Source organism: Montipora foliosa, unplaced genomic scaffold (genome assembly GCF_036669935.1).
Source record: "Montipora foliosa isolate CH-2021 unplaced genomic scaffold, ASM3666993v2 scaffold_420, whole genome shotgun sequence".
In the NCBI taxonomy this organism is placed as follows: domain Eukaryota; kingdom Metazoa; phylum Cnidaria; class Anthozoa; order Scleractinia; family Acroporidae; genus Montipora; species Montipora foliosa.
In genome coordinates this window covers 904,372-931,378 of record NW_027179724.1, presented here as the reverse complement: position 1 = coordinate 931,378, position 27,007 = coordinate 904,372, and the positions used below count along the sequence as shown (strand labels likewise).

Below are 27,007 nucleotides of genomic sequence, written 5' to 3'. Positions count from 1 at the left end.
AATAAAATGTCCTTGAGTTTCGATTAAAAAGCCAAATGAATCAATCGCAAGAAAACGAAACCACAACCACTAACAACCACAACCTGTAATGATAGTAATTAGTTTGTGGTGTTATGTCACTTCACATTCACACATTAAAAACTTGTTCTAAATTGTTGTAGCTATTACATCATGTAACTGCCAATATTTATTGACAGATGTTACGTATAAGGCATAGATATAAGGGCCCTTACAATGCTGAAGGCATTGTTATTCCCTTAGAGATGTGACTTGAATATTGTATACTGGCTTCAAAGGAATGTGTGAGAAACTTGATCAATAATTTAGTGGCATTCTGTATCCAAATTGCAAATTAATCATTCATTATTTCCATTCAGTATACTACTAATAATTATTGACCTTTTGCTGAACTGTATCATGAATTGCAGAATTTTAAATGCATTGCTGTTGGCTGGTAACCCTAAATACTATTCACTTAATTACTGTCCCAATGGAAATAGTGAATTTAGTTTCCCTCAAATTGAATGTTTTCCCCGAGGCATAAGCTGAGGGAACCAGTGAAAATCAGGGGAAACAAACTGAACTGTATCTCGCTTTACCGGTCATTAATTAGTTTGTTATGTGCCCCCTCCCCCCCCCCCCCCAAAAAAAAAAAACAACAAAATCAAAGGAGGTCGTTGGTGAACATTCGCAAGTTACAGTGCATTGTTACCCTCTGATTTCATAGATTTTGCATTGTTGCCTGATCAGAGACTTTAGCTGGCAAACATTTTTATTGTTTAGGTGTCATTTGACCTCAACTTAGTCAATGAGAGTGCTTGCTGTTGGACATAAAATTCCATCTACCAGTATATAACATTATTAAATATTTTTTAAACTTGTTTTCATGTCACATTAACTGTGACCACGTTACTACACAGAAACAACAGATGTGTAGTTAACTTATTTTCTTTGTCCAAGAGAACTGGTATATTTCACCTACTAATAATAATAAAGTAATCTGTGTTTGTAGAGATTGGTTAATTGAAACAACAGAACAGTGTGGTCCAGTGATTGGGGTTGCTTGCCTTGAGATTCCAAGTTCAAGGCCCGCTCTTTCCATTCGTTCAATTTGTTCCTGGCATTCTCTGGTTCAATTTATCATCTGCACTTGTAAATAACCAACTATTTTGCCTCTGGCCAGTTGTGATTACAGTTGTTGTGGTTGCATTTTTCTGTCGTTTCGTTGGCTGTGTTTGTTTGGCCCTGAAAAGCCCCTATGGGGAGCTTTCTCTTATGCATGTATTCATAATATTATTGTAGGTGTAATTTTGTTCAATTTTAATATATTTTCCAAATTACTGCTGTAGAATCAGAGGAAATTATATCCAGTCATAATTGACAGTCTTGAAGAATTCAGGTGAGTATTAATAATTTGACTGTGTTTTTACAAAGTGCACAATTATATCTGTCTAAAACATATATGTTCATATGACTGTGCATATGTTCAAGTTGGTATGGATCCATACAAATACTGGTACTGGTACATGTATATTGCCCCGATTTTCAAAGATGACACAAGCACTGACTGAATCATAATAGGAACATTCGAACCCACAAGTGACCAGCGCCCAACGCCAATGGCTTAATAGGTCAGTTGGTTAGAACGTTGCACTGGTATCACTGAATTTTTATCATGGCTTTACTATGCAATTGCTAAAATTGTGTTAATAACTGAGGATCATAGCTTCACTTGAGTTGGTGTATTATAAACTTGTTAAATTTCTGGCATTTCACATTTTAAGATTAATCTGAGAGGTTTCAATTTTAGGATATATCGTTATAGACTATCATGTTTGAAGTTTGAGGCAAGTGAAGTGGATTGCGTTGACACAATTGATTGCCCTGCTTGTCCCAAGGTAGGTTGTAGAACCTTCTATAAGAGATATTAACATAATGAATTTCAAGATAGGCCCAGTACATCACTGGCATGTGCATAAAGCTGAAACAGGAAAGTTTAGTTCATGCAAAATTGAGCCAGAGCAAACAAAATGGTATTAAAGTTATATTTCTGAACGTGACTTATTGTACTGTATTAACCAATGAACACCGGCTAAAAGCAAACTGGAACGCAAAATTACAAACTGGAATGTTTGATTCAGTATAGTTTTAACCAATAAGAATCAAATATCAAGTGGTAGCTTATCAGTACTGAATCAGTCGACTGTTTCATACCGTCTCCGCCAATCGTAATTCTTGTGATGACAAGTTGTCTGGATCAAATCAAACCACAACTGAATCAGTTTCGCCCGAGCCAATGAAAAGCAACCACGTTCGCGCCAATTTTTTTACACATTATTTATTCTTTAATTTCTTTACGAACATAAAGCAATCTTTGACTCACCGTCAATATCGAAACTGTTCGTGACCTTCAAGCAGACAATTTCCACACGGACTTGTTCCTTATCAGCCAAAACGCAGACAAGGCATGCTATTAATTTTTTTGAGAAATCCGCATCACTTCTTTCCTCGTAGAAAACAAATTCAGCGTTTTTCATTACAAACGCGCACGGATAATTAAAGGAAAAACATAGCAATTACATGTACTTATTTCGCCCGTTGTGGATGAATGTTGGCACTTGCGGGCAGATCTGAATTTGATCTCAATCAAACAAACACTTATTAAGCCCTTAATGCACGAGCTCTTGCGATGAATTGCACGCCCTTAGAACCTTTGTAATGAGAAACATCGACTGCTTTTCTTGCCGTGTCTTAGCGCTCAAATAAATCTAATTAGAGATCATCTATCGGAAATTTAATCCATAGCTGTTGACAAGTCGAAGTCGAATTTTTTGCATTCCGTAAATAATTATTTGCCTTGGAAGCCTTGCTTTAGCGGGGAACTAGAAAGGAAAAATAAAAGAACAAGGAGAAAAAAAGCTTCGAATCATTCTCTGGTAAATTCAATTATTGCGATTGCGAATTGAATTACATTGTAGGCACGTGCCCGTGACATTTGCGCTGGTGTTGGTGTCGTTTAAATTGGCGTGACGGATTGTTTTCCTTCGCTTATTCACTGATGTTGTCTGCCTTAGTTCCAAAAGCATATGAACAGTGATGCATATATATCTCTTTGTATATAGGTCCATATACCATAAAGTTGTCTCACTGATAACTGCGTCAAGTCTCCTGGACTTATTCACTTGACTGATTTCATACACGAAAAACTTGATTGCCCAGAGAGCCTTCCAACTGATTCAGTCACACAACCTGACTTATTCAGTTGACCCGGAGAACAGCAAAAGTTACTGCGAGTGCGAGGAAAATCGTAGGGATGGTCTTCCGCTATTATCCGGCGCTATTCATGTCAATAACCGATTCAGTTGTAAATTAATGGTAACCGGCTGATTCAGTTGGATCTTCTAACTCGAGAGCAGAGAAATGAAAAGGTGTCCATTGTCGGCGTGTCCGATTTGCTGGGAGCATTTTTCTATAAAACCTTATTAACAGAAATTTCTTTTTCACCTTGTCGCTCTCGTTTCCTACTAGAGTGAATCAGTTGACTGATTTCGTACAGTTAGTCACAGTAACTTAGACGCTTCCGATTTATACCCGGAGAGCCTTCCAACTGATTGAGTCACACGGCCGGACTTATTCAGTTGAGAGCAGCAAAAGTTACTGTGAGGCAAGTCGTAGGGATTTTCCTGTGCTGTTATCCGTCACTGAGTGATCATGCCACTGACTGATTCAGTCGAAAATGGAAACTGATTCAGTTAGGTCTTCTAACTGAAACTCGAGCTCAGAAAAATTAAAAAGATTTCCAGTTGTCGCTTCGCGGTCAGCTATGTTGCATTTAAGCGTTGTTGAATGAGACCTTGCCAACTGAGATTTTCTTTAATTAATACCTTGTCACGATTATTATTATTGAATCCGTTCGTACACAGTTCAGAAGCTTCACACATATGCATTGTCATTTATTTCCTGTTGCTGCAGCTCGTACGCTGATACTGACTGTTAGGAAAAGTTAAAAGTTTGTTATATTCCATACATAAAGTGGCTAAAACCTTTACCAATGCGTATAAACGATTTAACAAATGAGCTTTTATCAGTTTAGCCCTTGAGAGCCTTCCAACTGATTCAGTCACACGGCCTGACTTATTTAGTTGAAAGCAGCAAAAGTTACTGTGACGCACGTCGTAGAGATTTTCCTCTGCTGTTATCCGTCACTGAGTGATCATGCCACTGACTGATTCAGTCGAAAATGGAAACTGATTCAGTTAGGTCTTCTAACTGAAACTCGAGCTCAGAAAAATTAAAAAAGATCTCCAGTCCCTGTCCAGTTGTCGCTTCGCGGTCAGCTATGTTGCATTTAAGCGTTGTTGAACGAGACCTTGCCAACTGAGATTTTCTTTAATTAATACCTTGTCACCATTATTATTGAATTCGTCCGTACGCAGTTCAGAAGCTTCACACATATGCATTGTCATTTATTTCCTATTGCTGCAGCTCGTACACTTTAACTGATACTGACTGTTAGGAAAAGTTAAAAATTTGTTATGTTCCATAGTTAAAGTGGCTAAAACCTTTACCAATGCGTATAAACGATTTAACAAATGAGCTTCTATCAGTTTAGCCCTTGAGAGCCTTCCAACTGATTCAGTCACACGGCCTGACTTATTCAGTTGAGAGCAGCAAAAGTTACTGTGAGGCACGTCGTAGAGATTTTCCTCTGCTGTTATCCGTCACTGAGTGATCATGCCACTGACTGATTCAGTCGAAAATGGAAACTGATTCAGTTAGCCGTCTTCTAACTGAAACTCGAGCTCAGAAAAATTAAAAAGATCTCCAGTTGTCGCTTCGCGGTCAGCTATGTTGCATTCAAGCGTTGTTGAATGAGACCATGCCAACTGAGATTTTCTTTAATTAATACCTTGTCACGATCATTATTATTGAATCCGTTCGTACACAGTTCAGAAGCTTCACACATATGCATTGTCATTTATTTCCTACTGCTCGTACACTTTAAGTGATACTGACTGTTAGAGAAAGTTAAAAATTTGTTATATTCCATACATAAAATGGCTAAAACCTTTACCAATGGGTATATACGATTTAACAATTGATTTAATTAATGTCGGCGGGTCTAATTTGCAGGTCGCGGGTTGCAGGTTATTGTTTTACCAATACAGAAGTATCCTAAACATTCATAAAAGCTAACCTTAGGGCTAAAAACTTTTGTTTAGGCCTAATTAGGCCTGAGGTTAGCTTTTAAGAATGTTTAAGATACTCTCTGTATTGTTGAAACAATGACCTGCAACCCGCGGCCTGCGACCTGCAAATTAGACCCGCCGAATTAATATGAGCTATTTATCTTAAGCCCCTGAGAGCCTTTCAACTGATTCAGTCACATGGCCGGACTTATTCAGTTGAAAACAGCAAAAGTTACTGTGACGCACGTCGTAGGGATTACATTCTGCTGTTCAGTGTCCGGCACTGAGTATTCGAGTGAATGACTGATTCCGTCACAGATGGTAACCGATTCAGTCAGGGTTTTAACTCGTTCTGATCAGTAAAAAGATCTCCAGATGTCGGTTCGTCAGCTATGTTGCAAGCATTGTTGGATGAGACCTTGTCCGAACTGAGATTTTCTTGTTTTGTCTATCGCTCTAGTTTAAACAACTTTAACGAACTTCAATTATTGATGGTTTAATATTATTAATTCCCTGCGCAGTTCAAAAGCTCCGTACATATGCATTGTAATATAATTAGTTTTCTAGTGGGCTGAAACCTTGTCCAATGCGCCGGTATGTATGAGCTACAAGTATATTCTCCTTTAGAGCCCTCCAACTGGTTCAGTCACATGGTCGGCCTTATTCATCACCGGCAGAATTACTGTGAGGCAAATCGTATGGTTTATATTCTGCTGTTCAGTGTCCGTCACTAAGTAGTCATGTCAGTGACTGAATCAGTCGCAAATGGTAACTGATTCAGTCAGGGTTTCTTACGTTTCCTCGTTGTGATCTGAGAAATTAAACTGAGATCTCCAGTTGTGGGTTCGTCACCTTTGTTGCAACTTGTAACGTATATTACTGAATCCGTACGTTACATTAGTGACTACGCATGAATTCAGTGAATAGCATAATGAAAAACTCAGTTGGCAAGGTCTCATTCAACAACGCTTAAATGCAACATAGCTGACCGCGAAGCGATAACTGGAGATCTTTTTTAATTTTTCTGAGCTCGAGTTTCAGTTAGAAGACCTAACTGAATCAGTTTCCATTTTCGACTGAATCAGTCAGTGGCATGATCACTCAGTGACGGATAACAGCACAGGAAAATCCCTACGACTTGCCTCACAGTAACTTTTGCTGCTCTCAACTGAATAAGTCCGGCCGTGTGACTCAATCAGTTGGAAGGCTCTCCGGGTATAAATCGGAAGCGTCTAAGTTACCGTGACTAACTGTACGAAATCAGTCAACTGATTCACTCTAGTAGGAAACGAGAGCGACAAGGTGAAAAAGAAATTTCTGTTAATAAGGTTTTATAGAAAAATGCTCCCAGCAAATCGGACACGCCGACAATGGACACCTTTTCATTTCTCTGCTCTCGAGTTAGAAGATCCAACTGAATCAGCCGGTTACCATTAATTTACAACTGAATCAGTTATTGACATGAATAACGCCGGATAATAGCGGAAGACCATCCCTACGATTTTCCTCGCACTCGCAGTAACTTTTGCTGTTCTCCGGGTCAACTGAATAAGTCAGGTTGTGTGACTGAATCAGTTGGAAGGCTCTCTGGGCAATCAAGTTTTTCGCGTATGAAATCAGTCAACTGAATAAGTCCAGGAGACTTGACGCAGTTATCAGTGAGACAACTTTATGGTATATGGACCTATATACAAAGAGATATATATGCATCACTGTTCATATGCTTTTGGAACTAAGGCGGACAACATCAGTGAATAAGCGAAGGAAAACAATCTGTCACGCCAATTTAAACGACACCAACACCAGCGCAAATGTCACGGGCACGTGCCTACAATGTAATTCAATTCGCAATCGCAATAATTGAATTTACCAGAGAATGATTCGAAGCTTTTTTTCTCCTTGTTCTTTTCTTTTTCCTTTCTAGTTCCCCGCTAAAGCAAGGCTTCCAAGGCAAATAATTATTTACGGAATGTAAAAAATTCGACTTCGACTTGTCAACAGCTATGGATTAAATTTCCGATAGATGATCTCTAATTAGATTTATTTGAGCGCTAAGACACGGCAAGAAAAGGAGTCGATGTTTCTCATTACAAAGGTTCTAAGGGGCGTGCAATTCATCGCAAGAGCTCGTGCATTAAGGGCTTAATAAGCGTTTGTTTGATTGAGATCAAATTCAGATCTGCCCGCGAGTGCCAACATTCATCCACAACGGGCGAAATAAGTACATGTAATTGCTATGTTTTTCCTTTAATTATCCGTGCGCGTTTGTAATGAAAAACGCTGAATTTGTTTTCTACGAGGAAAGAAGTGATGCGGATTTCTCAAAAAAATTAATAGCATGCCTTGTCTGCGTTTTGGCTGATAAGGAACAAGTCCGTATGGAAATTGTCTGCTTGAAAGTCACGAACAGTTTCGACGGTGAGTCAAAGATTGCTTTATGTTCGTAAAGAAATTAAAGAATAAATCATGTGTAAAAAAATTGGCGCGAACGTGGTTGCTTTTCATTGGCTCGGGCGAAACTGATTCAGTTGTGGTTTGATTTGATCCAGACAACTTGTCATCACAAGAATTACGATTGGCGGAGACGGTATGAAACAGTCGACTGATTCAGTACTGATAAGCTACCACTTGATATTTGATTCCTATTGGTTAAAACTGTACTGAATCAAACATTCCAGTTTGTAATTTTGCGTTCCAGTTTGCTTTTAGCCGGTGTTAATGATAACAACATTATTTCCTTCAGAATCATGGAACTCTTCTGGAATCCATGGATGCATTGTTCATAGGTCGCAAAAAAAGCAGCTGGCAAAAGTGTGAGGGAACCCCTGTTTGGAACAGCAGTATTTGATAATGAGCTACAGGTTGATGATTTTGTGCAGCAACACCCAACAAGCACTGGAGGAAAGGAGGTGTGTAATCGTTAAGCAATATTTGGGAAAATGTACATGTACACAGTACATATTATGGCATTGACTTCTAGATGGTGAAAGGGCATAATGGGTTATTCCAGAAAAAATCCACACCCCCCGATGGATGGGTTCGTTTTTTAACCCCCCCTCTCACCTAGATTTCCTGAAGCCCAAGACCCCCCCTCCTGTCTGAATTTCCAAGACAAAAGACCCCCCCTCCTGCCTGGATTTCCGGGAAAAAATATTAGGCTTAAATTTAATTTATTTTTAATAGAAAATACGCACAATCACGTATAGAAGATGTTCTTTTTTAATTTCTAAAGCTTTTGCTAAATTATATAAAAATTCTGTTGTGTGGAACTAAGAAAAGGAAGGAGCAAAAATGCTAAAACATGAACGAGTGTTTATACACTCTTAGCTCGTAAAAATCAATTGCCCTTGTTCTTTCTTTGCTCTTTGCGCTTTGTTTGTCCTTTCTTTGTATCATTACACGAAACAACTTAGATTATCATTTATGTCAGGTGAGAAATATGTGAACAAAATATTTCTACTATTTTCAGGGTCTGAGAGCGCTAAACTGTCACCGAACTAAACGTTCGAATCGCGTGAACTATCGGTTCAGATGACCCCTGCAGAAGACTTTTTCGAGTTCAATCCCCCCTCCCGCCTGGATTTCCAGGGTTCTTGACCCCCCCTCCCGCGAGAATTTCCAGAATCCCATCCGTCGGGGGGGTGTGGATTTTTTCTGGAACAACCCAATATTCTGAGGATACACTATTCAGGCATGTGCCAGGATTTTAATGTTTTCTTTTTTAAAATATTGTTATATCATAGGAATGTAGTGACTTCATGGCAGGGAATGCAGTCCGTTCAAGATCCCGCTATTCTGCACTCTGTGAAACGGCAATATTTGGGAGAGCTTGCCGCCATGAATTTCCCAAGAGGTTTATCAATATGAAGCAAGGCGAAAGGTTAACTAACATTATTTGCTATCATTTTAGATCGGCATGACTATTCCGGGGGTAGGAGGTTAGGGGTTAGGGTGTGGGGTAGGGAGTGCATGATTTCAAGGGTACCATACCTGAAACAACCCAAACCTTTACAAAATTGATAGCCTACTTAGGCCTAAACACTATGCTTTGGATAAATACTAGGCCTAAGTTTAGGATTTTTGTAGAGGTTTGGGTTATTTCAGCTATGATACCCTTCACCACCTAACCCTTCATCCCCTACCCCCCATCCCCGGAATTGTCATGCAGTCTTTCTAAGACAGTATACAATGTAGCTTAATGTCATATTTATGATGTGTTTATTGTCTGTGTATCAATGTGGTCCTGCATATTTTCTTGATGAGTATGTTTAATAATGAACCCATAGAATGCAGTTTTGCAACAAAATGTATCGTAATTTATTTTTGAGAGCATACTCAAGAAAATTCAACCTTAAATAGGAGTTGGTGATAAATGATGGTCCATTAAAGCTGATATACAGTGTATTTAAACATTCCTCATGTAAGATTTGTGTAGCTAATAATATTATGAATTTAAATTGAGAGCCTGTCAGGGTGAAACATTCATGCAAATAATCATGAGCCCCAATAACATCAAATCATTTACACAACACAGGAACACTTAAAATCCTGTGAGACGTTTTTATTGTGGGTGTCTTTTGTTCTTCACACGCCCACAGAGTTGTGTTTAAATTTATTCTAAAATACCAAAATATGGAAATAGCATGCCCTGAGGAATTCTGTATATAATTAGGCAAAAGAGGACGGAGAAGAAACTTTAATGTGTACAGTATGCCAGATCATTTCATTTGAGCTATTATGCAACTTAGCTGCCTTATCCTTACTTTGAAAATTCCAAAACCATTAAACATTATTAATTTTAAATAAAATGTCCTTGAGTTTCGAGTAAAAAGCCAAATGAATCAATCGCAAGAAAACGAAACCACAACCACTAACAACCACAACCTGTAATGATAGTAATTAGTTTGTGGTGTTATGTCACTTCACATTCACACATTAAAAACTTGTTCTAAATTGTTGTAGCTATTACATCATGTAACTGCCAATATTTATTGACAGATGTTACGTATAAGGCATAGATATAAGGGCCCTTACAATGCTGAAGGCATTGTTATTCCCTTAGAGATGTGACTTGAATATTGTATACTGGCTTCAAAGGAATGTGTGAGAAACTTGATCAATAATTTAGTGGCATTCTGTATCCAAATTGCAAATTAATCATTCATTATTTCCATTCAGTATACTACTAATAATTATTGACCTTTTGCTGAACTGTATCATGAATTGCAGAATTTTAAATGCATTGCTGTTGGCTGGTAACCCTAAATACTATTCACTTAATTACTGTCCCAATGGAAATAGTGAATTTAGTTTCCCTCAAATTGAATGTTTTCCCCGAGGCATAAGCTGAGGGAACCAGTGAAAATCAGGGGAAACAAACCGAACTGTTTCTCGCTTTACCGGTCATTAATTAGTTTGTTATGTGCCCCCGCCCCCCCCCCCCCCCCAAAAAAAAAAAACAACAAAATCAAAGGAGGTCGTTGGTGAACATTCGCAAGTTACAGTGCATTGTTACCCTCTGATTTCATAGATTTTGCATTGTTGCCTGATCAGAGACTTTAGCTGGCAAACATTTTTATTGTTTAGGTGTCATTTGACCTCAACTTAGTCAATGAGAGTGCTTGCTGTTGGACATAAAATTCCATCTACCAGTATATAACATTATTAAATATTTTTTAAACTTGTTTTCATGTCACATTAACTGTGACCACGTTACTACACAGAAACAACAGATGTGTAGTTAACTTATTTTCTTTGTCCAAGAGAACTGGTATATTTCACCTACTAATAATAATAAAGTAATCTGTGTTTGTAGAGATTGGTTAATTGAAACAACAGAACAGTGTGGTCCAGTGATTGGGGTTGCTTGCCTTGAGATTCCAAGTTCAAGGCCCGCTCTTTCCATTCGTTCAATTTGTTCCTGGCATTCTCTGGTTCAATTTATCATCTGCACTTGTAAATAACCAACTAGTTTGCCTCTGGCCAGTTGGGATTACAGTTGTTGTGGTTGCATTTTTCTGTCGTTTCGTTGGCTGTGTTTGTTTGGCCCTGAAAAGCCCCTATGGGGAGCTTTCTCTTATGCATGTATTCATAATATTATTGTAGGTGTAATTTTGTTCAATTTTAATATATTTTCCAAATTACTGCTGTAGAATCAGAGGAAATTATATCCAGTCATAATTGACAGTCTTGAAGAATTCAGGTGAGTATTAATAATTTGACTGTGTTTTTACAAAGTGCACAATTATATCTGTCTAAAACATATATGTTCATATGACTGTGCATATGTTCAAGTTGGTATGGATCCATACAAATACTGGTACTGGTACATGTATATTGCCCCGATTTTCAAAGATGACACAAGCACTGACTGAATCATAATAGGAACATTCGAACCCACAAGTGACCAGCGCCCAACGCCAATGGCTTAATAGGTCAGTTGGTTAGAACGTTGCACTGGTATCACTGAATTTTTATCATGGCTTTACTATGCAATTGCTAAAATTGTGTTAATAACTGAGGATCATAGCTTCACTTGAGTTGGTATATTATAAACTTGTTAAATTTCTGGCATTTCACATTTTAAGATTAATCTGAGAGGTTTCAATTTTAGGATATATCGTCATAGACTATCATGTTTGAAGTTTGAGGCAAGTGAAGTGGATTGCGTTGACACAATTGATTGCCCTGCTTGTCCCAAGGTAGGTTGTAGAACCTTCTATAAGAGATATTAACATAATGAATTTCAAGATAGGCCCAGTACATCACTGGCATGTGCATAAAGCTGAAACAGGAAAGTTTAGTTCATGCAAAATTGAGCCAGAGCAAACAAAATGGTATTAAAGTTATATTTCTGAACGTGACTTATTGTACTGTATTAACCAATGATAACAACATTATTTCCTTCAGAATCATGGAACTCTTCTGGAATCCATGGATGCATTGTTCATAGGTCGCAAAAAAGCAGCTGGCAAAAGTGTGAGGGAACCCCTGTTTGGAACAGCAGTATTTGATAATGAGCTACAGGTTGATGATTTTGTGCAGCAACACCCAACAAGCACTGGAGGAAAGGAGGTGTGTAATCGTTAAGCAATATTTGGGAAAATGTACATGTACACAGTACATATTATGGCATTGACTTCTAGATGGTGAAAGGGCATAATGGGTTATTCCAGAAAAAATCCACACCCCCGATGGATGGGGTCGTTTTTTAACCCCCCCTCTCACCTGGATTTCCTGAAGCCCAAGACCCCCCCTCCTGTCTGGATTTCCAAGACAAAAGACCCCCCCTCCTGCCTGGATTTCCGGGAAAAAATATTAGGCTTAAATTTAATTTATTTTTAATAGAAAATACGCACAATCACGTATAGAAGATGTTCTTTTTTAATTTCTAAAGCTTTTGCTAAATTATATAAAACTTCTGTTGTGTGGAACTAAGAAAAGGAAGGAGCAAAAATGCTAAAACATGAACGAGTGTTTATACACTCTTAGCTCGTAAAAATCAATTGCCCTTGTTCTTTCTTTGTTCTTTGCGCTTTCTTTGTCCTTTCTTTGTATCATTACACGAAACAACTTAGATTATCATTTATGTCAGGTGAGAAATATGTGAACAAAATATTTCTACTATTTTCAGGGTCTGAGAGCGCTAAACTGTCACCGAACTAGACGTTCGAATCGCGTGAACTATCGGTTCAGATGACCCCTGCAGAAGACTTTTTCGAGTTCAATCCCCCCTCCCGCCTGGATTTCCAGGGTCCTTGACCCCCCCTCCCGCGAGAATTTCCAGAATCCCATCCGTCGGGGGGGTGTGGATTTTTTCTGGAACAACCCAATATTCTGAGGATACACTATTCAGGCATGTGCCAGGATTTTAATGTTTTCTTTTTTAAAATATTGTCATATCGTAGGAATGTAGTGACTTCATGGCAGGGAATGCAGTCCGTTCAAGATCCCGCTATTCTGCACTCTGTGAAACGGCAATATTTGGGAGAGCTTGCCGCCATGAATTTCCCAAGAGGTTTATCAATATGAAGCAAGGCGAAAGGTTAACTAACATTATTTGCTATCATTTTAGATCGGCATGACTATTCCGGGGGTAGGAGGTTAGGGGTTAGGGTGTGGGGTAGGGAGTGCATGATTTCAAGGGTACCATACCTGAAACAACCCAAACCTTTACAAAATTGATAGCCTACTTAGGCCTAAACACTATGCTTTGGATAAATACTAGGCCTAAGTTTAGGATTTTTGTAGAGGTTTGGGTTATTTCAGCTATGATACCCTTCACCACCTAACCCTTCATCCCCTAACCCCCATCCCCGGAATTGTCATGCAGTCTTTCTAAGACAGTATACAATGTAGCTTAATGTCATATTTATGATGTGTTTATTGTCTGTGTATCAATGTGGTCCTGCATATTTTCTTGATGAGTATGTTTAATAATGAACCCATAGAATGCATGCAGTTTTGCAACAAAATGTATCGTAATTTATTTTTGAGAGCATACTCAAGAAAACTCAACCTTAAATAGGAGTTGGTGATAAATGATGGTCCATTAAAGCTGATATACAGTGTATTTAAACATTCCTCATGTAAGATTTGTGTAGCTAATAATATTATGAATTTAAATTGAGAGCCTGTCAGGGTGAAACATTCATGCAAATAATCATGAGCCCCAATAACATCAAATCATTTACACAACACAGGAACACTTAAAATCCTGTGAGACGTTTTTATTGTGGGTGTCTTTTGTTGTTCACCCGCCCGCAGAGTTGTGTTTAAATTTATTCTAAAATACCAAAATATGGAAATAGCATGCCCTGAGGAATTCTGTATATAATTAGGCAAAAGAGGACGGAGAATAAACTTTAATGTGTACAGTATGCCAGATCATTTCATTTGAGCTATTATGCAACTTAGCTGCCTTATCCTTACTTTGAAAATTCCAAAACCATAAACATTATTAATTACTGGGTTGCCAATGGCAAACCAGTCGAGGTCTGCGTTGATTTCGTCGTTTTTTTGTTTTTTTCCGTGTCGGGAAAATTCTTGCCTGTCACTCCCCTGCTAAGTGGTGTGCATAGAGTCTTCTCTGCGTATTTTGTTAGGTTTGAGGGGGCTGGGGTAATGCGTAGCTTGCTCTGCACAATTAACCTGTAATGGCGTCGAAAGTGATTGTAACGCGAATGGCGTTTTAGTATATCTTTAGAGAAATATACCCATATGGAGCTCAAGAATGGAACGTCAAGACAGGCGGTGAAACATAAAGATCTGGAATCTTAAAAGCGACGAGTAATGGACTTCGACAGCGTGAATCTTTCGCCCGTCGAGCCGAAATCAAAATGAGCTGTACTTCTAATATTTCGCCAAGGTGGTGTTACGTACAACACTGAAACCAAATGGAAATTTCTCTGGTAAATTACGGGTTCAACAAAGACGGAGAAGGAAGCGAATACCACAAGTAGATCTGTGATCTCTGTTTTGTGTCTCACAGTGTTTACTGAAGTCGCATCTATTTAAAGTTTGCCTGTTTGTCCGGCAAGTAACATTCATTTTGTACTCAACTCTGCAAAGGTTTAAAAAAATTGGAAATGTGACAGTGAAAAATTATTTGAATGAAAGCTTGTTGTCTCTTTTGTGCTTTATTATTTACGGTCAAGGTTCTTTCGAAAAGGGTTTGATGTGAACTGTCAGAAATTTATTTAATTGCATATGCTTTGTGATTGTGTGTTTCGCTTGCACACACGCAACTGAAATAGGAAGGATTTCTTGCCTCTTATTGCAAATATGTTGCTTGTTTCAAGAAATGTTTCGCTGGAAAATGTTTCTGTGAAATTGCCAGCTTTTGTAAATTTATCATGTTGTGTAATTTTCGAGCTTTGCAAATTTGCATACATGTGTTGAAATGTGTTACGGGGAGAATTTTTGTGGTAACGCACAAGTCACGAAAATAAACAGGTCTGTTGGAAGCGTGCTTGAGTTTCAACAAAATGACCCCCAAAATCGGCAAAAGATTGTGACGCTGATAATAATAAAGAAGCTGCTATTACCAAAACAATGGAATTACCTGGTGATAAATAACCCTGTCTTGGAGAGTAAATTTTTGATTTTCCAGAAACAATGGTCAACCTCTGAGAGTTGGGCGATTGTGATCTTTGTGTTGAATTCGCACATTTCTTGTCAAAATTTATAACAAATGAAAGAAAAAGAAAACTAAAAAAAAAACAAAAACGCGGCTCATCCTCGGTGTAAAAACCTGTGAAACTCACAGATGACGTAACGCAAAGGAAAACAAAAGAGCAAAAAAACATCACACAATAACCTAAGTGAAAACTTGTGACGCAGATGAATAATAAAGTAGCTGCTATTTCAGAAATGATGGAATTACCTGGTGATAAATTTTGACTTTGCATAAACAAGAGTTGGGCGATTGTGATCTTTGTTTTGACTTCACTCATTTCATTGTCAAACTTTAAAACACTTGACAGAAAAAGAAACTTACAAAAACCCGGTATCTTGCCATCATTTGACACAGATGCTTCACTGTTTGGCGAGTAAACATGCCGCGGTAACTTAATCACGGCGCCCGCTGAATTCCGGCCATGTCACTTTCGATTTTGCAATTTACTTGAACGTAGCAAAAATCTCCCAAAATGTTTGTCGCTGATCGTAACTTTTTATATTCTATATTCACGGTTCAAAATTAATGTCGTTTTCATGTGATTGGTCTCCCATCCCAACACTAACCCCGCGAAACAGGGCTTGACTTCAGTGAAGTTTAGTATTACAAAGTTTTCGGATGCTCATAGGGCACACTTGTGGTGAAAAGAAGTTGTGAGGGAACTTGAAAATTATCAACATGTCAGCCCAAAAGCCAATGTTTCTCGCTTCTCTTTTATTTGTTATTCTTCAGAGACTGGAATGCTGTATTTCAATACCACACAATTCAGTGCCTTCTGATTTTCTGTAGCACGTATCACAGGCAAGCCAGTGTATGCTTCACAGAAGCATCTAGTTTTAAATAAAATGTCCTTGAGTTTCGAGTAAAAAGCCAAATGAATCAATCGCAAGAAAACGAAACCACAACCACTAACAACCACAACCTGTAATGATAGTAATTAGTTTGTGGTGTTATGTCACTTCACATTCACACATTAAGAACTTGTTCTAAATTGTTGTAGCTATTACATCATGTAACTGCCAATATTTATTGACAGATGTTACGTATAAGGCATAGATATAAGAGCCCTTACAATGCTGAAGGCATCGTTATTCCCTTAGAGATGTGACTTGAATATTGTATACTGGCTTCAAAGGAATGTGTGAGAAACTTGATCAATAATTTAGTGGCATTCTGTATCCAAATTGCAAATTAATCATTCATTATTTCCATTCAGTATACTACTAATAATTATTGACCTTTTGCTGAACTGTATCATGAATTGCAGAATTTTAAATGCATTGCTGTTGGCTGGTAACCCTAAATACTATTCACTTAATTACTGTCCCAATGGAAATAGTGAATTTAGTTTCCCTCAAATTGAACGTTTTCCCCGAGGCATAAGCTGAGGGAACCAGTGAAAATCAGGGGAAACAAACTGAACTGTTTCTCGCTTTACCGGTCATTAATTAGTTTGTTATGTGCCCCCTCCCCCCCCCCCCCAAAAAAAAAAACAACAAAATCAAAGGAGGTCGTTGGTGAACATTCGCAAGTTACAGTGCATTGTTACCCTCTGATTTCATAGATTTTGCATTGTTGCCTGATCAGAGACTTTAGCTGGCAAACATTTTTATTGTTTAGGTGTCATTTGACCTCAACTTAGTCAATGAGAGTGCTTGCTGTTGGACATAAAATTCCATCTACCAGTATATAACATTATTAAATATTTTTTAAACTTGTTTTCATGTCACATTAACTGTGACCACGTTACTACACAGAAACAACAGATGTGTAGTTAACTTATTTTCTTTGTCCAAGAGAACTGGTATATTTCACCTACTAATAATAATAAAGTAATCTGTGTTTGTAGAGATTGGTTAATTGAAACAACAGAACAGTGTGGTCCAGTGATTGGGGTTGCTTGCCTTGAGATTCCAAGTTCAAGGCCCGCTCTTTCCATTCGTTCAATTTGTTCCTGGCATTCTCTGGTTCAATTTATCATCTGCACTTGTAAATAACCAACTAGTTTGCCTCTGGCCAGTTGGGATTACAGTTGTTGTGGTTGCATTTTTCTGTCGTTTCGTTGGCTGTGTTTGTTTGGCCCTGAAAAGCCCCTATGGGGAGCTTTCTCTTATGCATGTATTCATAATATTATTGTAGGTGTAATTTTGTTCAATTTTATATATTTTCCAAATTACTGCTGTAGAATCAGAGGAAATTATATCCAGTCATAATTGACAGTCTTGAAGAATTCAGGTGAGTATTAATAATTTGACTGTGTTTTTACAAAGTGCACAATTATATCTGTCTAAAACATATATGTTCATATGACTGTGCATATGTTCAAGTTGGTATGGATCCATACAAATACTGGTACTGGTACATGTATATTGCCCCGATTTTCAAAGATGACACAAGCACTGACTGAATCATAATAGGAACATTCGAACCCACAAGTGACCAGCGCCCAACGCCAATGGCTTAATAGGTCAGTTGGTTAGAACGTTGCACTGGTATCACTGAATTTTTATCATGGCTTTACTATGCAATTGCTAAAATTGTGTTAATAACTGAGGATCATAGCTTCACTTGAGTTGGTATATTATAAACTTGTTAAATTTCTGGCATTTCACATTTTAAGATTAATCTGAGAGGTTTCAATTTTAGGATATATCGTCATAGACTATCATGTTTGAAGTTTGAGGCAAGTGAAGTGGATTGCGTTGACACAATTGATTGCCCTGCTTGTCCCAAGGTAGGTTGTAGAACCTTCTATAAGAGATATTAACATAATGAATTTCAAGATAGGCCCAGTACATCACTGGCATGTGCATAAAGCTGAAACAGAAAAGTTTAGTTCATGCAAAATTGAGCCAGAGCAAACAAAATGGTATTAAAGTTATATTTCTGAACGTGACTTATTGTACTGTATTAACCAATGATAACAACATTATTTCCTTCAGAATCATGGAACTCTTCTGGAATCCATGGATGCATTGTTCATAGGTCGCAAAAAAGCAGCTGGCAAAAGTGTGAGGGAACCCCTGTTTGGAACAGCAGTATTTGATAATGAGCTACAGGTTGATGATTTTGTGCAGCAACACCCAACAAGCACTGGAGGAAAGGAGGTGTGTAATCGTTAAGCAATATTTGGGAAAATGTACATGTACACAGTACATATTATGGCATTGACTTCTAGATGGTGAAAGGGCATAATGGGTTATTCCAGAAAAAATCCACACCCCCGATGGATGGGGTCGTTTTTTAACCCCCCCTCTCACCTGGATTTCCTGAAGCCCAAGACCCCCCCTCCTGTCTGGATTTCCAAGACAAAAGACCCCCCCTCCTGCCTGGATTTCCGGGAAAAAATATTAGGCTTAAATTTAATTTATTTTTAATAGAAAATACGCACAATCACGTATAGAAGATGTTCTTTTTTAATTTCTAAAGCTTTTGCTAAATTATATAAAAATTCTGTTGTGTGGAACTAAGAAAAGGAAGGAGCAAAAATGCTAAAACATGAACGAGTGTTTATACACTCTTAGCTCGTAAAAATCAATTGCCCTTGTTCTTTCTTTGTTCTTTGCGCTTTCTTTGTCCTTTCTTTGTATCATTACACGAAACAACTTAGATTATCATTTATGTCAGGTGAGAAATATGTGAACAAAATATTTCTACTATTTTCAGGGTCTGAGAGCGCTAAACTGTCACCGAACTAGACGTTCGAATCGCGTGAACTATCGGTTCAGATGACCCCTGCAGAAGACTTTTTCGAGTTCAATCCCCCCTCCCGCCTGGATTTCCAGGGTCCTTGACCCCCCCTCCCGCGAGAATTTCCAGAATCCCATCCGTCGGGGGGGTGTGGATTTTTTCTGGAACAACCCAATATTCTGAGGATACACTATTCAGGCATGTGCCAGGATTTTAATGTTTTCTTTTTTAAAATATTGTCATATCGTAGGAATGTAGTGACTTCATGGCAGGGAATGCAGTCCGTTCAAGATCCCGCTATTCTGCACTCTGTGAAACGGCAATATTTGGGAGAGCTTGCCGCCATGAATTTCCCAAGAGGTTTATCAATATGAAGCAAGGCGAAAGGTTAACTAACATTATTTGCTATCATTTTAGATCGGCATGACTATTCCGGGGGTAGGAGGTTAGGGGTTAGGGTGTGGGGTAGGGAGTGCATGATTTCAAGGGTACCATACCTGAAACAACCCAAACCTTTACAAAATTGATAGCCTACTTAGGCCTAAACACTATGCTTTGGATAAATACTAGGCCTAAGTTTAGGATTTTTGTAGAGGTTTGGGTTATTTCAGCTATGATACCCTTCACCACCTAACCCTTCATCCCCTAACCCCCATCCCCGGAATTGTCATGCAGTCTTTCTAAGACAGTATACAATGTAGCTTAATGTCATATTTATGATGTGTTTATTGTCTGTGTATCAATGTGGTCCTGCATATTTTCTTGATGAGTATGTTTAATAATGAACCCATAGAATGCATGCAGTTTTGCAACAAAATGTATCGTAATTTATTTTTGAGAGCATACTCAAGAAAATTCAACCTTAAATAGGAGTTGGTGATAAATGATGGTCCATTAAAGCTGATATACAGTGTATTTAAACATTCCTCATGTAAGATTTGTGTAGCTAATAATATTATGAATTTAAATTGAGAGCCTGTCAGGGTGAAACATTCATGCAAATAATCATGAGCCCCAATAACATCAAATCATTTACACAACACAGGAACACTTAAAATCCTGTGAGACGTTTTTATTGTGGGTGTCTTTTGTTGTTCACCCGCCCGCAGAGTTGTGTTTAAATTTATTCTAAAATACCAAAATATGGAAATAGCATGCCCTGAGGAATTCTGTATATAATTAGGCAAAAGAGGACGGAGAATAAACTTTAATGTGTACAGTATGCCAGATCATTTCATTTGAGCTATTATGCAACTTAGCTGCCTTATCCTTACTTTGAAAATTCCAAAACCATAAACATTATTAATTTTAAATAAAATGTCCTTGAGTTTCGAGTAAAAAGCCAAATGAATCAATCGCAAGAAAACGAAACCACAACCACTAACAACCACAACCTGTAATGATAGTAATTAGTTTGTGGTGTTATGTCACTTCACATTCACACATTAAGAACTTGTTCTAAATTGTTGTAGCTATTACATCATGTAACTGCCAATATTTATTGACAGATGTTACGTATAAGGCATAGATATAAGAGCCCTTACAATGCTGAAGGCATCGTTATTCCCTTAGAGATGTGACTTGAATATTGTATACTGGCTTCAAAGGAATGTGTGAGAAACTTGATCAATAATTTAGTGGCATTCTGTATCCAAATTGCAAATTAATCATTCATTATTTCCATTCAGTATACTACTAATAATTATTGACCTTTTGCTGAACTGTATCATGAATTGCAGAATTTTAAATGCATTGCTGTTGGCTGGTAACCCTAAATACTATTCACTTAATTACTGTCCCAATGGAAATAGTTAATTTAGTTTCCCTCAAATTGAACGTTTTCCCCGAGGCATAATAAGCTGAGGGAACCAGTGAAAATCAGGGGAAACAAACTGAACTGTTTCTCGCTTTACCGGTCATTAATTAGTTTGTTATGTGCCTCCTCCCCCCCCCCCCCCAAAAAAAAAAAACAACAAAATCAAAGGAGGTCGTTGGTGAACATTCGCAAGTTACAGTGCATTGTTACCCTCTGATTTCATAGATTTTGCATTGTTGCCTGATCAGAGACTTTAGCTGGCAAACATTTTTATTGTTTAGGTGTCATTTGACCTCAACTTAGTCAATGAGAGTGCTTGCTGTTGGACATAAAATTCCATCTACCAGTATATAACATTATTAAATATTTTTTAAACTTGTTTTCATGTCACATTAACTGTGACCACGTTACTACACAGAAACAACAGATGTGTAGTTAACTTATTTTCTTTGTCCAAGAGAACTGGTATATTTCACCTACTAATAATAATAAAGTAATCTGTGTTTGTAGAGATTGGTTAATTGAAACAACAGAACAGTGTGGTCCAGTGATTGGGGTTGCTTGCCTTGAGATTCCAAGTTCAAGGCCCGCTCTTTCCATTCGTTCAATTTGTTCCTGGCATTCTCTGGTTCAATTTATCATCTGCACTTGTAAATAACCAACTAGTTTGCCTCTGGCCAGTTGGGATTACAGTTGTTGTGGTTGCATTTTTCTGTCGTTTCGTTGGCTGTGTTTGTTTGGCCCTGAAAAGCCCCTATGGGGAGCTTTCTCTTATGCATGTATTCATAATATTATTGTAGGTGTAATTTTGTTCAATTTTATATATTTTCCAAATTACTGCTGTAGAATCAGAGGAAATTATATCCAGTCATAATTGACAGTCTTGAAGAATTCAGGTGAGTATTAATAATTTGACTGTGTTTTTACAAAGTGCACAATTATATCTGTCTAAAACATATATGTTCATATGACTGTGCATATGTTCAAGTTGGTATGGATCCATACAAATACTGGTACTGGTACATGTATATTGCCCCGATTTTCAAAGATGACACAAGCACTGACTGAATCATAATAGGAACATTCGAACCCACAAGTGACCAGCGCCCAACGCCAATGGCTTAATAGGTCAGTTGGTTAGAACGTTGCACTGGTATCACTGAATTTTTATCATGGCTTTACTATGCAATTGCTAAAATTGTGTTAATAACTGAGGATCATAGCTTCACTTGAGTTGGTATATTATAAACTTGTTAAATTTCTGGCATTTCACATTTTAAGATTAATCTGAGAGGTTTCAATTTTAGGATATATCGTCATAGACTATCATGTTTGAAGTTTGAGGCAAGTGAAGTGGATTGCGTTGACACAATTGATTGCCCTGCTTGTCCCAAGGTAGGTTGTAGAACCTTCTATAAGAGATATTAACATAATAAATTTCAAGATAGGCCCAGTACATCACTGGCATGTGCATAAAGCTGAAACAGGAAAGTTTAGTTCATGCAAAATTGAGCCAGAGCAAACAAAATGGTATTAAAGTTATATTTCTGAACGTGACTTATTGTACTGTATTAACCAATGATAACAACATTATTTCCTTCAGAATCATGGAACTCTTCTGGAATCCATGGATGCATTGTTCATAGGTCGCAAAAAAGCAGCTGGCAAAAGTGTGAGGGAACCCCTGTTTGGAACAGCAGTATTTGATAATGAGCTACAGGTTGATGATTTTGTGCAGCAACACCCAACAAGCACTGGAGGAAAGGAGGTGTGTAATCGTTAAGCAATATTTGGGAAAATGTACATGTACACAGTACATATTATGGCATTGACTTCTAGATGGTGAAAGGGCATAATGGGTTATTCCAGAAAAAATCCACACCCCCGATGGATGGGGTCGTTTTTTAACCCCCCCTCTCACCTGGATTTCCTGAAGCCCAAGACCCCCCCTCCTGTCTGGATTTCCAAGACAAAAGACCCCCCCTCCTGCCTGGATTTCCGGGAAAAAATATTAGGCTTAAATTTAATTTATTTTTAATAGAAAATACGCACAATCACGTATAGAAGATGTTCTTTTTTAATTTCTAAAGCTTTTGCTAAATTATATAAAAATTCTGTTGTGTGGAACTAAGAAAAGGAAGGAGCAAAAATGCTAAAACATGAACGAGTGTTTATACACTCTTAGCTCGTAAAAATCAATTGCCCTTGTTCTTTCTTTGTTCTTTGCGCTTTCTTTGTCCTTTCTTTGTATCATTACACGAAACAACTTAGATTATCATTTATGTCAGGTGAGAAATATGTGAACAAAATATTTCTACTATTTTCAGGGTCTGAGAGCGCTAAACTGTCACCGAACTAGACGTTCGAATCGCGTGAACTATCGGTTCAGATGACCCCTGCAGAAGACTTTTTCGAGTTCAATCCCCCCTCCCGCCTGGATTTCCAGGGTCCTTGACCCCCCCTCCCGCGAGAATTTCCAGAATCCCATCCGTCGGGGGGGTGTGGATTTTTTCTGGAACAACCCAATATTCTGAGGATACACTATTCAGGCATGTGCCAGGATTTTAATGTTTTCTTTTTTAAAATATTGTCATATCGTAGGAATGTAGTGACTTCATGGCAGGGAATGCAGTCCGTTCAAGATCCCGCTATTCTGCACTCTGTGAAACGGCAATATTTGGGAGAGCTTGCCGCCATGAATTTCCCAAGAGGTTTATCAATATGAAGCAAGGCGAAAGGTTAACTAACATTATTTGCTATCATTTTAGATCGGCATGACTATTCCGGGGTAGGAGGTTAGGGGTTAGGGTGTGGGGTAGGGAGTGCATGATTTCAAGGGTACCATACCTGAAACAACCCAAACCTTTACAAAATTGATAGCCTACTTAGGCCTAAACACTATGCTTTGGATAAATACTAGGCCTAAGTTTAGGATTTTTGTAGAGGTTTGGGTTATTTCAGCTATGATACCCTTCACCACCTAACCCTTCATCCCCTAACCCCCATCCCCGGAATTGTCATGCAGTCTTTCTAAGACAGTATACAATGTAGCTTAATGTCATATTTATGATGTGTTTATTGTCTGTGTATCAATGTGGTCCTGCATATTTTCTTGATGAGTATGTTTAATAATGAACCCATAGAATGCATGCAGTTTTGCAACAAAATGTATCGTAATTTATTTTTGAGAGCATACTCAAGAAAATTCAACCTTAAATAGGAGTTGGTGATAAATGATGGTCCATTAAAGCTGATATACAGTGTATTTAAACATTCCTCATGTAAGATTTGTGTAGCTAATAATATTATGAATTTAAATTGAGAGCCTGTCAGGGTGAAACATTCATGCAAATAATCATGAGCCCCAATAACATCAAATCATTTACACAACACAGGAACACTTAAAATCCTGTGAGACGTTTTTATTGTGGGTGTCTTTTGTTGTTCACCCGCCCGCAGAGTTGTGTTTAAATTTATTCTAAAATACCAAAATATGGAAATAGCATGCCCTGAGGAATTCTGTATATAATTAGGCAAAAGAGGACGGAGAATAAACTTTAATGTGTACAGTATGCCAGATCATTTCATTTGAGCTATTATGCAACTTAGCTGCCTTATCCTTACTTTGAAAATTCCAAAACCATAAACATTATTAATTTTAAATAAAATGTCCTTGAGTTTCGAGTAAAAAGCCAAATGAATCAATCGCAAGAAAACGAAACCACAACCACTAACAACCACAACCTGTAATGATAGTAATTAGTTTGTGGTGTTATGTCACTTCACATTCACACATTAAGAACTTGTTCTAAATTGTTGTAGCTATTACATCATGTAACTGCCAATATTTATTGACAGATGTTACGTATAAGGCATAGATATAAGAGCCCTTACAATGCTGAAGGCATCGTTATTCCCTTAGAGATGTGACTTGAATATTGTATACTGGCTTCAAAGGAATGTGTGAGAAACTTGATCAATAATTTAGTGGCATTCTGTATCCAAATTGCAAATTAATCATTCATTATTTCCATTCAGTATACTACTAATAATTATTGACCTTTTGCTGAACTGTATCATGAATTGCAGAATTTTAAATGCATTGCTGTTGGCTGGTAACCCTAAATACTATTCACTTAATTACTGTCCCAATGGAAATAGTTAATTTAGTTTCCCTCAAATTGAACGTTTTCCCCGAGGCATAATAAGCTGAGGGAACCAGTGAAAATCAGGGGAAACAAACTGAACTGTTTCTCGCTTTACCGGTCATTAATTAGTTTGTTATGTGCCTCCTTCCCCCCCCCCCCCCCAACAAAAAAAAAAACAAAATCAAAGGAGGTCGTTGGTGAACATTCGCAAGTTACAGTGCATTGTTACCCTCTGATTTCATAGATTTTGCATTGTTGCCTGATCAGAGACTTTAGCTGGCAAACATTTTTATTGTTTAGGTGTCATTTGACCTCAACTTAGTCAATGAGAGTGCTTGCTGTTGGACATAAAATTCCATCTACCAGTATATAACATTATTAAATATTTTTTAAACTTGTTTTCATGTCACATTAACTGTGACCACGTTACTACACAGAAACAACAGATGTGTAGTTAACTTATTTTCTTTGTCCAAGAGAACTGGTATATTTCACCTACTAATAATAATAAAGTAATCTGTGTTTGTAGAGATTGGTTAATTGAAACAACAGAACAGTGTGGTCCAGTGATTGGGGTTGCTTGCCTTGAGATTCCAAGTTCAAGGCCCGCTCTTTCCATTCGTTCAATTTGTTCCTGGCATTCTCTGGTTCAATTTATCATCTGCACTTGTAAATAACCAACTAGTTTGCCTCTGGCCAGTTGGGATTACAGTTGTTGTGGTTGCATTTTTCTGTCGTTTCGTTGGCTGTGTTTGTTTGGCCCTGAAAAGCCCCTATGGGGAGCTTTCTCTTATGCATGTATTCATAATATTATTGTAGGTGTAATTTTGTTCAATTTTAATATATTTTCCAAATTACTGCTGTAGAATCAGAGGAAATTATATCCAGTCATAATTGACAGTCTTGAAGAATTCAGGTGAGTATTAATAATTTGACTGTGTTTTTACAAAGTGCACAATTATATCTGTCTAAAACATATATGTTCATATGACTGTGCATATGTTCAAGTTGGTATGGATCCATACAAATACTGGTACTGGTACATGTATATTGCCCCGATTTTCAAAGATGACACAAGCACTGACTGAATCATAATAGGAACATTCGAACCCACAAGTGACCAGCGCCCAACGCCAATGGCTTAATAGGTCAGTTGGTTAGAACGTTGCACTGGTATCACTGAATTTTTATCATGGCTTTACTATGCAATTGCTAAAATTGTGTTAATAACTGAGGATCATAGCTTCACTTGAGTTGGTATATTATAAACTTGTTAAATTTCTGGCATTTCACATTTTAAGATTAATCTGAGAGGTTTCAATTTTAGGATATATCGTCATAGACTATCATGTTTGAAGTTTGAGGCAAGTGAAGTGGATTGCGTTGACACAATTGATTGCCCTGCTTGTCCCAAGGTAGGTTGTAGAACCTTCTATAAGAGATATTAACATAATAAATTTCAAGATAGGCCCAGTACATCACTGGCATGTGCATAAAGCTGAAACAGGAAAGTTTAGTTCATGCAAAATTGAGCCAGAGCAAACAAAATGGTATTAAAGTTATATTTCTGAACGTGACTTATTGTACTGTATTAACCAATGATAACAACATTATTTCCTTCAGAATCATGGAACTCTTCTGGAATCCATGGATGCATTGTTCATAGGTCGCAAAAAAGCAGCTGGCAAAAGTGTGAGGGAACCCCTGTTTGGAACAGCAGTATTTGATAATGAGCTACAGGTTGATGATTTTGTGCAGCAACACCCAACAAGCACTGGAGGAAAGGAGGTGTGTAATCGTTAAGCAATATTTGGGAAAATGTACATGTACACAGTACATATTATGGCATTGACTTCTAGATGGTGAAAGGGCATAATGGGTTATTCCAGAAAAAATCCACACCCCCGATGGATGGGGTCGTTTTTTAACCCCCCTCTCACCTGGATTTCCTGAAGCCCAAGACCCCCTTACTGTCTGGATTTCCAAG

At 37.8% G+C, this 27,007-nt stretch overlaps 4 protein-coding genes and 1 long non-coding RNA gene across 5 annotated transcripts in view; 4 read left to right on the top strand and 1 right to left on the bottom strand.

Annotated features, from left to right (window-relative positions):
- LOC137988544 (zinc finger protein 862-like) overlaps positions 1-3,081 on the bottom strand; it is a 47,626-nt gene extending 44,545 nt beyond the window's left edge. The window contains exon 1 of the mRNA XM_068834545.1: positions 2,384-3,081. The gene's annotated coding sequence lies outside the window, so the exon portion shown is untranslated. The remainder of the gene's footprint in view (positions 1-2,383) is intronic.
- Positions 1-27,007, top strand: part of LOC137988531 (uncharacterized) — a gene marked incomplete at its 5' end in the record, with an annotated part of 670,231 nt that overhangs the window by 522,874 nt on the left and 120,350 nt on the right. The gene's annotated exons all lie outside the window — the stretch shown is intronic.
- LOC137988540 (uncharacterized) lies at positions 11,797-13,362 on the top strand. The gene is made up of 3 exons (XR_011120796.1): positions 11,797-11,890; positions 12,099-12,263; positions 13,097-13,362. It is a non-coding gene; the product is annotated as an uncharacterized lncRNA (long non-coding RNA).
- On the top strand, positions 14,409-19,572 carry LOC137988508 (uncharacterized). The gene is made up of 5 exons (XM_068834514.1): positions 14,409-14,441; positions 17,552-17,601; positions 18,013-18,100; positions 18,309-18,473; positions 19,307-19,572. The coding sequence occupies exons 1-5, from the start codon at positions 14,409-14,411 to the stop codon at positions 19,481-19,483; spliced, it is 513 nt and encodes a 170-aa protein (XP_068690615.1). The 3' UTR covers positions 19,484-19,572.
- LOC137988507 (uncharacterized) lies at positions 21,840-23,650 on the top strand. Its single transcript, XM_068834513.1, has 4 exons — positions 21,840-21,863; positions 22,154-22,267; positions 22,476-22,640; positions 23,474-23,650. Exons 1-4 carry the CDS (start codon positions 21,840-21,842, stop codon positions 23,648-23,650), a joined length of 480 nt encoding a protein of 159 aa, XP_068690614.1.

Coding starts and splice junctions, on each gene's coding strand:
- LOC137988508 (XM_068834514.1), top strand. CDS start 14,409: ATGGAGCTCAAGAATGGAACGTCAAGACAGGCG. Junction 18,101..18,308: donor ATTGCCCTGCTTGTCCCAAG/GTAGGTTGTAGA, acceptor TATTTCCTTCAG/AATCATGGAACTCTTCTGGA. Junction 18,474..19,306: donor CAAGCACTGGAGGAAAGGAG/GTGTGTAATCGT, acceptor GTCATATCGTAG/GAATGTAGTGACTTCATGGC.
- LOC137988507 (XM_068834513.1), top strand. CDS start 21,840: ATGACTGTGCATATGTTCAAGTTG. Junction 21,864..22,153: donor CTGTGCATATGTTCAAGTTG/GTATGGATCCAT, acceptor TCACATTTTAAG/ATTAATCTGAGAGGTTTCAA. Junction 22,641..23,473: donor CAAGCACTGGAGGAAAGGAG/GTGTGTAATCGT, acceptor GTCATATCGTAG/GAATGTAGTGACTTCATGGC.